We start from the raw sequence: 15,575 nt of genomic DNA on the forward strand, positions 1-15,575 counted from the left end.
AGCAAAAAAAAGAACTTTTGGGACTTAATCAAGATAAAAATCTTTTGCACAGCAAAGGAAACAGTAAACAAAAGAGGGAACCCACAGAATGGGAGAAGATATTTGCAAATGACACTAAATATAAAAGGCTGATATCCAAGATCTATAAAGAACGTCTCAAACTCAACACCCAAAAAACAATCAAGTGAAAAAATGGGCAGAAGACATGAACAGACGCTTCTCCAAAGAAGACATACAAATGGCTAACACACATGAAAAAATGTTCATCATCATTAGCCATAGGGAAATTCAAATCAAAACCACATTGAGATACCACCTTACACCAGTTAGAATGACCAAAATTAACAGGACAGGAAATAAAAAATGTTGAAGAGGATGTGGAGAAAGGGGGACCCTCTTGCACTGTTGGTAGGAATGCAAGTTGGCACAGCCACTTTGGAAAACAGTGTGGCGATTCCTCAAAAAGTTAAAAATAGAGCTACTCTATGACCCAGCAATTGCACTACTGGATGTTTACCCCAAAGATACTTATGTAGTGAAAAGAAGGGCCACATGCACCTCAATGTTCATAGCAGCAATGTCCACAATAGCTAAAATGTGGAAAGCGCTGAGATGCCCTTCAGCAGACGAATGGATAAAGATGTGGTCCATATATAAAACGGAATATTACTCAACCACCAGAAAAGATGAATCCAACTTTTGTATCAACATGAACAGGAGGAGATTATGCTAAATGAAACAAAACAAGCAAAGAAAGTCAATTATCATAAGGTTTCATTTATATGTGGAGTATAAGGAATAGCATGGAGGACATTAGGAGAAGGAAGGGAAAAATGAAGGGGGGGAAATCAGAGGGGGAGGTGAACCATGAGACTGGGACTCTGGGAAACAAACTGAGGGTTTTAGAGGGGAAGGGAGTAAGGGGATGGTTTAGTCCTTGGGAGTTTTTCCTGACCTACCTCCCGATTCCTGGTGTATTCCCTGTTAACTTTCTGTATCACTATACTTATGTGGTTGTCTTTCCTGTTGACTTGTAAGTTTCTTTTAAGGGCAAGGGTTGAGACTTTCATCCCTTAACCATTTTAACACAGTGATTTAGCACACAAGGGATTCTCAGTAAATGAATGTTGTGTGTGTGACTGATGGACGACTGTCAATTAGTGAATTACCAGAAATACTAAATCACAGTGACCAATTTTAATGAGTTCAGAGTTGTTCCTTTTTAATTTCTCAGACTCTATTATGTATTAATATTTACTCCTTTATAGTATAAGATAAATTGAAATTGAAAACAATATATTACCCTACTTACATCTGTTTTCAAATTTCTATTTTCAACTTTTCAACAAAAGTGATTTGTGGGATCATTTTATTATTTTTAATTTGTTTTGTAGGATTTAGAAATTTACATATTGATGACCAGATAACTCTCATCCAATACTCTTGGATGAGCTTAATGGTGTTTGGACTAGGATGGAGATCTTATAAACATGTCAGTGGACAGATGCTATATTTTGCACCTGATTTAATACTAAATGAGTAAGTAGTAACTTGAATTTTGTTTGTATTATCACATAAGTGTATATGTAGGATAATCTTGAAAATTACATATCAGTAGATGATTACACATTTAGTATCCCAAATAATAGAATTTTCCTAAAATGTTTATCAGAATTATCTCAGGATATAACTTGACATAACAAAATTAATAAAATTATATTATTATAACAATAATTTGATATTTGGAGATTTCCCCTTTTGTTTCAATATATAGCAGTCATCTGAAATCCATTTTTTTAAACTTCAAAAGTGTATCAAGAAATATACTTAAAGATAAAATGAAATTTTTAGTTTACTAAATTAAAATTTTATACCTTGGTACTAATGAAGATAATGATATAAATTAGAAGTATTTTTGCTTGAAATTATTGACCTACCTTCAAAAAGTAAAGATATTCTCTCTCCTCCTGGAGGAAAAATCAGACTGGTAAGTTATTTTAAAAACTGAAAGATAAATATTTCAATTTTCTTAGCTACATTTAAATTACTATAATTAATTTTCTATGTATAACCTTAAACTGACAAGAATCTTTTCATGGAAATATTTATACCATTCTAATGATGAATGCTGACTCAGAATTATATGACATATTGTTACTTTTGTTTTATAGTTAACAGATAAGTTTCATATATTTTATTCCATTTTGCCCTATAATCCCTTGAAATAGGTAAGGAATCGGTGTCCTTCATTTTACAGTTCAGGAAACAGGCTCAGAAGAATTGCATATCCTACCAAAGAATCTGAGTGACAGGATTAATTTTAGCTCTTCTGAGTCAAAATCTAGTTTTCTTTTCACCATTTGTGTTAGCAGCATGTGACTAATGCGGCTATTGCAGAACAGCCCATGGTAGAGAAAATACCTTTTAAAAATTTTCTGCAACCTTCAGAATTAGTGTTTGGCCTTGTCAGTTATTTAATTTTTTGTAATGTTCTCTTTGTTACCATACATTTCCCCTAGAATAGTTCATGATATAACTCTTCTACACTGTACTGAATACACAGAACTATTCTACATTCTTCAGTTTCTGTGAACTGAATCCATTCTCTGATTGGATTACACACAAAACTTTATTTTTTAACAGAAAAGAAAAATCAGTAAATATATGATTTCCTGAGTGTTCCTCAACTCCACATATCAATTCCTTAAGTTTTTAAATGTAATAATAAAAGTGAGAAACAACATTAATCTTTGTCAATATGTATTAAATATGATTTCCTAACTTTAAATTTTCTTAACCTTTTTTTACTATTGTAAATAGTTTATTAGTGTATTTTGTTTAAAATTCAAAATATTGTTTGTTTACAAAAAGACATTTTATGTAACATGTAAATTACCAAATCTCATTTTCTCTGATAAACTACACAGACTGGCTAAGACACTGTATATGTGTTTCTTTTTTCCTGTTCCTTTTTCTTTTGTGTTGTGTGTGATACAAGACAGAGGATGAAGGAATCATCATTTTATTCATTATGCCTCACCATGTGGCAAATCCCACAGGAGTTTGTCAAACTTCAAGTTAGCCAAGAAGAGTTCCTGTGTATGAAAGTATTGCTACTTCTTAATACAAGTGAGTGAGTACAGCAATTTTTACAAGATGTTTACTTTCTTAATTTTTAATTCATTGGGAAAGTGGCAAATGACAATATGATCATATGGTTATACATGAGGTATGATTCTCAGATTGTGGCTGCAAAGGAGAAATACCTAATATACTGTCATAGACATTAATAAAATTACTTCATATTTCTTAGGTTTTACATAATTGTAAAATAGCTCACCAATTAGGCATTTTTTTTTTCAGATAAAATGTGCTTAAATGACTTTTCATATTCACCTAATGAGGTATTATGAACTAATTAATACTCCATAAACACAAACTATCTTGCTTCCACCCCCATTCCACAAAAGACTGACTATATAAAATACACAATTTTGTTTGGAACTATTTTATTTTATGTCAAAATAGGCAGTTATAACACATAACCTACAAAGATCAGTAGTATAACACAATAGCAGTTTATTTGTCACTCATATTCACAATGCAGTGGGATAGCAAGAAAACTCATGTTCCTTCCATATAGGGGCTCCACCCTTTCATAGCAGCTTGAAGTCCTCCAGTGGATCTAACTAGAAAGACAAGCGGCGAGTGAGAAAAGACCTGGAAGTGGGGCCTAGAAGTATCATGTCACTTCTACCCACATTTCATGACCTATATTTAACAGTAGGAGGGCTGGGAAATTTACTGTAGTTCTATATACAGAAGAAATATTATGAAACATAGCATTGGTCACCAGAAGGATGGGCAAATATACATTTCACTTTTTCTCATATACAAAGAACACAAACATCTCTGCCTCAGTGGATCCCCAAGTGTCTGAGTGGGAAAATTTTTAAAAACTGCTTTTGCTTTTCACCTTTTTCTGTGCCCTTTCCATGCATAGGTAGGCTCAGCCTTTGAATATCTGAATTGATCCTTTCATTCAGTGATTTGAAAGAGAACCTAAGGGAGCTAAGGTGAGCCAAGGGTTTTTCTCAGTAGTATCTTTTCAGGGACTTCTTTCCAGTAGCACAAATCTCAAATAGTTGAAGGGTGGGAATACACATCAGGAAAAAAAAGACAAAAAAGCTAAATCCTTAAAAAGGAAGTTTTCCTCATGAAATCTATGTAAAGACAGGGACCAGTACAGGATCTAAGTATCCATAGCCCTATCCCCATACTTTGGGAACACTATTTGGAGCAGAGACCTTCAGGCTTAATTTGATAAAAGAGCATAAATTGGGCTAAAGTACTGATATGGAACTAGCCAAGAGAGTCAACTAGAATAAATTCAATATTACAGCAGTTAACTCCTGTCCTTTTCTTGGTAGTAATGAATCCTATAGCAGTTGGGTTAGAGATAATCTTAGATTTCCCAAATTAGTTGTTATTATTAACATAACTCTATATTTATAGATAGGCTACATTATGCTGAAGGGCCAACCCCTCCCCCAAAATCTCAGTAGCTTAACAACAACAAAAAATTAAGTATGTATCTTTCCCACTATATGTTCAATGCAGATCAACAGGGAGGCTTTGCTCATTGCTATCACTCAGGTTTCCAGGCACAAGGAGGCTATATCTTGGCATATCCTTCTCTAATCACTAGGCCATTGGCAAGGAAGGAAATAGTAAGGGAAGGAAGTGACATATGTATAACTTTCAGTCACATACCATAGAAAACAAGATTCTTGGCCACTTGCAGCTTCAATAAAAGGGAAAAACAGCAATATTTGGTGAATAGTACTTATGATTTCTACATTCTAATAAAAATCCTAATGAGCTTTTGAGGAGAGACTTGGCAAAGCTTTTGGGAATTCATCTTTAACCTTAAAAAATAAGTAGATAAGTATTACAAAAATTTTGAGGTGAAGATGGAAATTAGAATTCTACCTAATTAATACAGCGTGAGAGAAGAAAAAATACACTAGTGTGAATCAAGTCAGACTAGTATATATTAGAACTTAATATGGTGTAGTGGAAGCATCATGAATCAATGAGTATGGAGCAAATTAATATTGTTAGGAAAAATGTTTTATATTTGGGGAAAATTTGGTTTGGATATTTAACTCAAATTATATCTTACATATCAGATAATTCATTTAAGTGTACAAACTTAAACTGTTAAAAACACACTAAAAGGAATCTAATTGATTTTGAGATTTCAAATAAGAGTTTAGAAATAAATGCAGTTGGAAAGTTGACAAAGGAAAAGTTCAATGATTTGATAAATAAGTATTTAAACCTCTAATTTGCTATTAAAAATTAAAATAAAGGTCTTCATGAAAATATAGCAAGTTGAACACAAGATTGTTCCCTCTAAAACTACAGTAAAATATTACTAAAGGGATTTTTTTAAGAAATAAGAGAATGAGAGGAATCAATAACAAAATTCTGCAAGCCAGCAAGCAGAGCTAAGTTAGCATATCTGAGAAGTTTGGATTTTAAGGCAGAGGAAAGAAACAAACAAACAATAAATACTTTGATTTGCAACACCAAATCTCTGGCATGTTTCTCAGTTGGCAACAGCAATGATTTTTTGAGATGGCAGTGAAGGTAGAGTTAAAAACACAAAATTCTTATTAAGGTCCATAACCAGAAATCAACCAACCATGAAATTGTCCCTCTCCAACTCAGGCAGAGAACTTACATTTAGTTTCTGAAGAGGATACAGCAGAGGGTGGCTGCATTGGTGAACTGTAGGCAGGCACTGTTAAGGGCGAGCGGTCCTATAATGACAATAGATTAATTATATATCAAATGTTGAGACACCATCTTCCAGAATACTCCCTTCACTCCGAGAACATTGTTATCCAGGTTTACATCCTCTAGACAGGAGAATGAAAGATTGTTCTGTGCAGAATCTCTTTCGCCAGAAATAAAAAGAACTAGTATGTTCATAGCAGGTGTTTCTCTTTGAAACATCTCAGCCAGGTTGCCCTGTAGTAAAGCTCACAATCAATAAGCACTACCTATTGTAACAGAACTGTGATTTGGCCTTGTAGTTTTCCACTCCTGAATATAAATAACTAAGGCACCTGAGAGAGTCCTTTAACATGAAAGACAAATCAGAAAGAAAAAAACAAAAAACAAAAAACAACCAGGAAGACACAGATGGTGTAGGGAGATAAAAACCTCGAAAACATTAAAAAGCTATCCCTCTTTAGAAAGATAATAGAACATATTGCACCTAAGAAACAAGTACTGGATACTGTGAGAAAGAAATAACACATTAAAAACAAGGAGAAGTGAGTTGGGGCAAATTGGAGGGGGAGACAAACCATGAGAGACTGTGGACTCTGAGAAACAAACTGAGAGTTTTGGAGGTGAGGGGGGTGGGGGGATTGAGAGAGACTGGTGGTGGGTATTAAGGAGGGCACGTATTGCATGGAGCATTGGGTGTGGTGCACAATGAATTTTGGAACACTGAAAGAAAAAGCAAAGAACTTTTGGAAATTGAAAATTGAAAAGCAGACTATATATATATATATATATATATATATATATATATATATATATATAAAATGAAAGCAGAATTTAAATGTCAGTACAGGCACTGGTAGACAAAGTTAGGAAACCTCTCAAAAGTAGAGCAAAAACCAAAAAATACAGAAAATCAGAAGCAAGGAAGCCCAACATGCAAACAGTTGGAGCACTAGAAAGAGATAACAGGAAAATACATAGGAGAAGAAATCATCAAGGAGATAATTAGTCTTAAAGGTGTTTAGAAAATTTCATTTAAAAGAATGAAGTTGGACTCTTACTAACTTAAAATAGATCAAAGGCTTAAATTTAAGAGCTTAAACTACAAAACTATTAAAACAGAGGGAAGGCTTCATGATGTTGAATTTGGCAATGATTTCTTGGATTTGACACAAAAAATGCAGGCAATAAAAGTAAAAAAGATAAATGGATTTCATCAAATTTAAAACTTTAGGGCATTAAAGGTCATGAATAAAAATAATAATAAATAAGAATAAAAAGTCAACCCACTGTATGGGAGAAAAGAATTGAAAATCATGTATCTGATAAGGAAAAAAGTATTAATATCTAGAATATATAAAGAACTACAGTTTGACAATTAAAACATTTTTAAATGGATAAGAGCCTGAATAAACATTTCTCCAAAGAACGTATACAAGTAGCCATTAAGTACATAAAAAGATGCTCAACATCACTAATCATTGGGGAAATACAAATCAAAATCACAGTGAGATACCACTTCATACACCCATTTAGATGATTAATTTACTCTCAGTAAAACAAAAAGTGACTCTACTGTGGTAACATTTTACATAACTAAATAATAAATACTGAATATTGATCTAGCCAATATTATGAAAATTTTATTAGGAAAATGAAAAATAGGAAGTTGTATGTGTATGCATGTATGTGTGTGTGAGCTAATGGTATGGAGGTGATGGTAGATCTGAAAGATGGAAATAGAGCTACAGCCTCCATTTCCACACTGGAAAATCAAAAGTGAAAAATAAAAAAAAATCAAGAATCAACACTACAATGTTGCTATTTAATTCTGTGGAAGAAAAAAATAAAATAGATGAAAAAATTGAAAGTGTTTGCCTCTGAAGCATGAGAAAATTTGGGTTTCCTGGGCACTGCTTTTTGCCCTAATAAGGTTGCAAAACTGACAATATTAAAAATTAAACAATAAACTTAGAAAAATATTTGAAATATAACATAGGCCCCTATAAATGAGTACAAAACAGAAAAAAAAAATTAAAAATAACTAATACTAGACTAGAAAAATATTTCAAATACCAAATGATAAGACAATTAAATAAATTGTACTCCTACAATTTTGTTAAGTGAAATTAAATGTGAGAATTAAAACATTTATTTTTAAAGAATTTGGAAAGATATAAGTAAATGTTCTCAATATAATGTTAGAGAATGTCCCAAGATATAAGATTGTAGAACCTGGTGACTTGTAATACTTTATGTACTTTCTATATTTTCTAAAAATTTTCCAATGAATATATATTATTTTAAAGTTAGCTAAATCAAAAAAATAATCCTTGTGTTTTTTTAAAAAAGTATTTTTATGTAAAATAGCACCTGGCTAACTGCCCATGACTCACCATCTCCCAATTTGCTACTAAGATATTTGCAAGAAATCCTAAAACTCACTTGTGGAATCAACAAAAATCTGAGTGAAAATTCTCCAATCATATAATACGGGATATAATAATCAAGGAAAAAATGAATTAGGGTAAGGAGCTTAAAGCAAATAGAAATATTTAGGAGAGTTAGTTCATTATTGATCTGAAATATAGGAAAGAGAGTAGGAGAGGAGGAAAAACTTCAAAATGTTCCAGGAGCATAGGGTGTGAGCCCAATGATTAGATTATAATATCCGCCCCCCCACCCCGAACTTCTCCGTTAGTGGTTGATACTAAAAGGATGTGAGGCAGTCTGGGATTAGGCCTGATTTTCTCTTAAAGAGGATAATTGGTTCAAGTACTGCTTCTAAATACCTAGTTCTTGAAAGCCTAATGGGAAATGGTACTTCAGTAACCAGAAGGAAGAATAATTTTATTTTTTAAGGGTTTTTGTTTTGTTTTGTTTTTTCTAATTCCAGCTAACATACAGCATAACATTAGTTTCAGGTGAACAGTATAGTGACTCAACACTTCCATATAGCACCCAGTGTTCATCGCAAGTAGACTCCTTAACCCCCATCACCTATTTTACCTATCTTCCCATAAACATCCCCCCATCCCTGGTAACCATTAGTTTGTTCTCTATAGTTGAGTCTGTTTCTTGGGTTTGCCTGTTTCTTCCCCCTCCCCCAAAATAATTTTATATTCATGTTTAAGAGTGGGAGAGATGTGAGGATTGGTTGGGAATTGTGAAAAAGAATAACAGAGGTTTAAAATAGCTGCTATGTGAAGTAATTAGAGAGAAGAGACCATACATACATAAAGCATATACATACAACGTATATACAACAGTAAAGTTTAAAATGAGTAAAAATCTCATATTGCCATAATTGCCCTTGAAAGTCTTTTTTGTATTTATTATATGAGCCATTGAAAACTCAGAACCAAAGAATTTACTTTTTGGTTTCCTCGATTCATTATCTGTAGACTTATTTTTTTCCAAAGGGAGTGGAAACCAAGTTCTGATTGGGGAATAAGGAATAAATACGAGTTTTTTAAAAAAAGATTTTTTTCTTTCCCTTTGCTAGGCATATACAGTTGACTTTGCTTAAATTAAGTGCACCTCTTTTAGAAATATTACTAAGGGTCAAGATCATAAATGTAGAGTTATATAAATCTAAGAGATTAAGTGATTTTTTTTTCTTTCAGCAATCTAGATATAGCTGCAGGAAAAGGGAGCTGTTTCATTTAAGTTTGAAGGTTTGTTTGTAAGATAAATGCAACCAAAGCAAAAGGAAACAAGAAAATTGGGAGTTCTGGTGATAATTTGCTGAAGAAATCAAGCAGAACATCTTAAACAAGTGACAACAGAAGGACCTAAAATATTAAGGATAAAATTGTAGGTAAAATTGACAACATAGTGGAAATAAGAGAACTAGCAGTAAGAATAAGAAGTTGTGCCTACATTTTGGCTATAAGAATTAAAGATTACAGTGGTAAATATCTGAATTACCAGTCAACATCAAATGGGGATAAGATGTATTTCCATTAAAATAAGCAACAAAAAAGGAGTATTTGCCATTGTTATTATTTAATATTGTTCTGGAAATCCTAAACCGTGCACTGAATCATGAAGCAGAAACAAGAGCTACACCTATTGGGAAGGGAGAAATGAGGATATTTCAAGTACAGTATTGTATACCAAAAAAAACAAAAGATAATCAACCAAAACTATTTGAATTGAAAATGGAAATTAAAAGAAATTAGTAAAAATAGAGTATAATGAAGTGGTTGGATATGAGAGGTATTGAAATATCAATAGCTATCTCTCATATGAGCAGGAAAGAATTAAGGAATTTAATGAAGCAATGTTAAAATTACAGCAAAAGATAAATTATCCATGAATAATCTGAATGACAAATACTTCAGATTTATATGAAAACAAACTTGACAGAGAAATCCAGGCATTTTGTTTTTGTTTTTGTTTTTAAGTACAAACTGACCATTTATTTATTTATTTATTTATTTTATTATGTTATGTTAGTCACCATACAGTACATCATTAGTTTTTGATGTAGGGTTCCATGATTTGCATATAACACCCAGTGCTCCATACATTCCATGCCCTCCTTAATACCCATTTTAAAAATATCCAGCATACATATAATTTCAAACTAAATCCATTCCTGAGACAGGAATATAGAATGATAGATGCTCTTTTGAACAAATGCTAAGTTAAATGAGTAATCTATTGATACAGCTCTAAAATAGGTAAGCTAAAATAATCTTTAGTTTATCTAGTTATTCTTATATGCTTCAAGAGAACTGTAAGTTTGTGTGTCCTAAAATTATCAATAACACTCTTCCCTATTTAAGATGTCTAGAGTTCCATTCAAAAGAAACTTTTACACAGCTCAGAAATTTTTTTATTGTAAACTGCTACTGTCATCTTTTTTAAACATAACTGCCACTTGTAGTTATATTCTTACAGTTCCTTTGGAAGGACTAAGAAGTCAAAATCAGTTTGAAGAGATGAGATCAAGCTACATTAGAGAGCTCATCAAGGCAATTGGGTTGAGGCAAAAGGGCGTTGTCTCTAGCTCACAGCGTTTCTACCAACTTACAAAACTTCTTGATAATTTACATGATGTAAGTATTTTGTTTTCTAGGTAACCTTTTAAATATTAAATCTACATTTTACTTTGTATGGTTTCTTCAAACTCATATTTATACTTTTATTTTAAAACAGTATTTGCATCACACACCTCAGAACTTGCATTGTACTTTTTTCATTTTCAATGTAGATCACCCAAATATCCTTTTACTAGTATTTGTATAAATATAGATTAATTTAATGGTTTATAGGAATTTTGATAACATTTTCCTGAGTATGTTCTAAAATATTTTTGTCTTAAGTTAGAGAAGATTTTATATAAACAGGAAAAGCAAAGATATGGGTGTGGAAAATAAGACTCTCATATCATTTTGGATGGCATTATAAGTTAATAACAGTGCTAATGGACAATTTGACAATCTACTCACTAGGTCAAATTTGAGACCTTATTTCTGAATATGAACAGATAGCCAAGGATTGTTAGCCATATAGGTAAAGCCTTTATAATGAAAGGAAGAAATCAAATACACAGAAAAAAAGTAATGAAAGAAGAAGCACCAGAACAGAGAATAGAAAAAAGATTTAAGAAAATTAAGATATTCAGAGAAATAAGAATGATATTGCATCTGTGAAACAAAAATAGAAAACATTTGTAAGGGAACATTTAGAAAGAACGTATTTTTGGATAACTAAATATAGAAAAACAGAAATTTAAAATTTAATAGGACTGAAATATAAATCTCAGATAAACTCAGAAGAAATAACAAAAATGATAAATGAAAAATCAGAAGAGATAATAAATTTAGAGTATTAATTCAAGGAGGTTCATTTCCCAATTAAAAGGAATTTCTAAAAGAAATTTTTGAAGGTTTTTTCTTCAAAAGAGAGGAGGAAATTATATACAAAAAATAAAATAAAAGTTTTTGACCAGAAGTATTTTAATTTTCTGATGATAATGGCCCAGTATACAAGCACAGCACAATTGAACAAAGACACATTATTGTAGAATTTTAGAATACCGGAAATAAAGAGACTATCCTAAAATATAGCAGTGAGAAAAGAAGTCACGTAAAAATGATCAGGATTCAAAATGATGTTGGACTTCTTAACAACAATACTGGAACGCAGAAAACAATGGAACAATGGCTTCAAAATTTGGGAGGAAAGGAAAATCTTCAAAGAATTTTATTTTATTTTATTTTATTTTATTTTTAGATTTTATTTATTTATTTGACAGACATCATAAATAGGCAGAGAGGCAGGCAGAAAGAGGGGGAAACAGGCTCCCCACTGAGCAGAGAGCCCAATGCGGGGCTCAATCCCAGGACCCAGGGATCATGACCTGAGCCGAACGCAGAGGCTTTAACCCACTGAGCCACCCAGGCGCCCCATCTTCAAAGAATTTTATACCCAGCCAAGCCATCAAATGAATATGATGGCAATTTAAAAAGTATTTTCCGATGTGCAAGGTGTCAGAGTGCTTATCTCAAGTACAACCATTCTCAAGGACATCTACAGGATGTTTTAACCATAAAACACTGGACTAAGCCAATGAAGTAGAAGATCCAACACAGGAGAGACGCAGAGGGATGTTCTAGCACATTAACTGTGCTGGACAATCATTAGTTTAAGTTGGAGCAGTATGCGCAGGTTTTCAGAATACCAGGACCAGGAAAAAATGATGGAACTGAGGGATTACCAATATGTATGAACATACTGAGGTGCGTTTTTACAATTGTGTCAGAGAATTTGACTATGGCTTTGTGATAAAGGAAAGAAAGCAAAACAGAAAAACAAGGGGAGGGCGCCTGGGTGGCTCAGTGGGTTAAGCCTCTGCCTTCGGCTCAGGTAATGATATCGGGGTCCTGGGATAGAGCCCCGCATCAGGCTCTCTGCTCAGCAGGGAGCCTGCTTCCCCCTCTCTCTCTCTGCCTGCCTCTATGCCTACTTGTGATCTCTCTCTCTCTCTCTCTCTGTCAAATAAATAAATAAATCTTAAAAAAAAAAGGAAAGAAAAACAAGGTGATTAGCTCTAGCAAAGTAAAAATTAAGTCATATATGAAAGGAAATATAATCCAGCAGGAAACAATAAAAATCTTTGAAATATAATTGCTGGGTATTGATTTAGTCAAAAATTGAGATATAGCTATATAGAGAATGAGACGAGAAAGTGTGCATAGTTGGGAGGGGTGTCTAGTATAAGAGAGCTAAAAACTCAATTTTTGTAATAGAAACTAAATCAATAATATCAAATATGAAAAACAAAGTTTATTAGAAATACAGAGATAAATAAAGATATGGGCTAAAGAAGTTGAAAAATCTTTGCATCTGGAGAACTAGAATAAGGATGGGAAGAATTCTATTAGAAAACTGCTGGATTTTGTTATTGCTGCTGGGTCCTATTACACTTTTAAAATTATTTATGTTAATTACTTGACAAAGATTAAAACTAGATTAAAATGAATTATGTTGGGTTCTTTGTGTTGACAGAGGGAGAGTCAGTATTTTGTTATGTGAAAAAGTCAGTCTATTAACAAATAAGGCTTATTAAATAATTGCATTTTTGGAATTATATATGCCTTGTGTATATTATATATATACCTGGGTATGTTTGTATACATTTATTAAAAGAAAAAAAAAACTTAAAAGAAAGTCACCAAAATGTTCATATTGATGATCCTGTGGGATTATGAGTAACTTTCATTTCTTTAAATCTGTACTATCAGAATGTTTCATTGTATGTAATGTTTTATATATTATTCTAGAGAGTGAAGAGAGTTATTTTGGTAAGAAAAAATAACCTGTCTTATTTTATCATATGAATGTATTATTTTTTTCATGTTTCTTATCCATTTGTGAAATCAACAGCTTGTCAAACAGCTTCATCTGTACTGCTTGAATACATTTATCCAGTCCCGGGCACTGAGTGTTGAATTTCCAGAAATGATGTCTGAAGTTATTGCTGCACAGTTACCCAAGATCTTGGCAGGGATGGTGAAGCCTCTGCTCTTTCATAAAAAGTGAATGCCATTTTTATCTTTAAAAATTAAATTTTGTGGTATGTCTGTTTATCTTTTGGTCAGGATTATGGGGTCTTACGTTTTTACAATGTCTTCTTAAAGCCTTACATTTATAACATATATTGTGTAAATTTCAGAGAAAATTGTGAAGTTTTGTTTTCCTTTATGAAGCATAATTAGAATTTTAAGATGTTTTATGTACTTATATATTCATTAACAGTTTACAGGATTGAAAAAGTACTAAAATTGATTGCCAAAGTAAACTTAATCTTGTCCATACTATTTCCTACCATTTAGATGAAGATTTTTAACTTTTGAATCTAATTAATCTACTTTAGAGGAAAAAAATCTTACATGTAAAAATAAAAAGTAATTATGTATGTTCCTTCTAGGTAGCTCCTTTTGTCTCCTTGATTATATTTACAAAAATGAATCTTTGGAATGGTATGCAAAATTTTGTCTAAATGAGCTTTTACACATTTTTGTGAGTAAAAAAAAATCATAACCTTCATTAGATTTTCCAAAGGGTTTTTAATGCAAAAAAATATAGAGAATGAGAGTTTAAAATCCCTGAAATGGATTGAGGGTGATATTAGGGGAAAAAACAGCTCATGTATTGACTATTTCCCAAACTGGAAATACAAATCTCTAAGGAAGTTATTAAGGAGAGCCATATCATTATGATAACATTATTAGGGATTTTATAGTTTTTTACTAACCTTTTTTGGGACTCGTCCTTTAATAAGGTATTGTGTATCAAAATAGGAATCCACAGGAGTCTGTAGTCTAATGCCACTCCTTACTATTGGGGGCAGGTAGAAAATCATGTAACCTTACTAATTTTCAATTTCCTCACCTTTACCACTGTTATATTTCCTGCAAAATGTTCATTTTAGTCAGAGCTTCTTATTCACTTCTTAATAAAAAAAAAAGAAAGAAGAGGAGGGAGGAAGACGGGGAAGGAAGTTAGGGGAGAGAGGAAGGGTAGAGAAAATAAGAAATATTATTCTCTTTCTTTACTCAATGGGAGATAATGACAAATCACAGGTTGAAAGTTTTTGAGTGTCTTAGATCCAATTCTAAGAGAGATATTTCAAGAAATACTAGGTACAGTCTTAAAATAATACAACCAATTACAATAACTAGAAAACAATTCACACTGTTATATGAACTGAAAATATTGCATTAGAAGATGGACAAGAGTTCTTTTCTGAGATGAGTCACTGGAAATCCATTTATTTTTTTAAAGATCTATCTATATATCTGTATATATTAATACAGATAGATATATTAAAAAAACAAGAAAAACTAAGTTCTTACCACTGAAAATTTTCAATAAAAATAATCATTGTTTTTTTCTATATAATTTATATCATTTTAGGCATATATCATATATTTATGCCTTACCTGTTATATATAAATAAATATATATAATATTTTTAATAGCTCAGAATAACTAGTAGACCAAATTTTTTTCCCAAATTTTTAAAAAAATTGCACATTATCTTACAAATAAGACATATTGCCTTATGCAAATTAGTGGTTATTAATAAGAAAACCAAAATAACTTCAAAAATATTATAGAAAACATTTACTGACTTCTCCAATTTCTTAATACCTTTTTTGGAGTATCCATTCCCTTCAACTGATAAATCTTTGCAGTTTACCAAAGAACAATAACATAACATCACTTAATGAATACTAATGTAACCCCCAAAACAA

At 32.0% G+C, this 15,575-nt stretch overlaps 1 protein-coding gene across 2 annotated transcripts in view; it reads left to right on the forward strand.

The window, feature by feature from the left end:
• Window positions 1-14,247, forward strand: part of LOC111154469 (progesterone receptor) — a 98,352-nt gene extending 84,105 nt beyond the window's left edge. The window contains exons 5-8 of one of the 2 annotated variants that reach the window (XM_022514080.1): window positions 1,395-1,539; window positions 2,999-3,129; window positions 10,711-10,868; window positions 13,702-14,247. In XM_022514080.1, coding sequence (XP_022369788.1) covers window positions 1,395-1,539; window positions 2,999-3,129; window positions 10,711-10,868; window positions 13,702-13,857 — 590 coding nt within the window. In that variant the 3' untranslated portion in view covers window positions 13,858-14,247. The remainder of the gene's footprint in view (window positions 1-1,394; window positions 1,540-2,998; window positions 3,130-10,710; window positions 10,869-13,701) is intronic. The other variant, XM_022514081.1, reaches the window with a different exon arrangement.
• Window positions 14,248-15,575: the final 1,328 nt, after the last annotated feature.

This window comes from Enhydra lutris, unplaced genomic scaffold (assembly GCF_002288905.1).
Source record: "Enhydra lutris kenyoni isolate GAN:26980312 unplaced genomic scaffold, ASM228890v2 scaffoldscaffold37, whole genome shotgun sequence".
Lineage (NCBI taxonomy): Eukaryota > Metazoa > Chordata > Mammalia > Carnivora > Mustelidae > Enhydra > Enhydra lutris.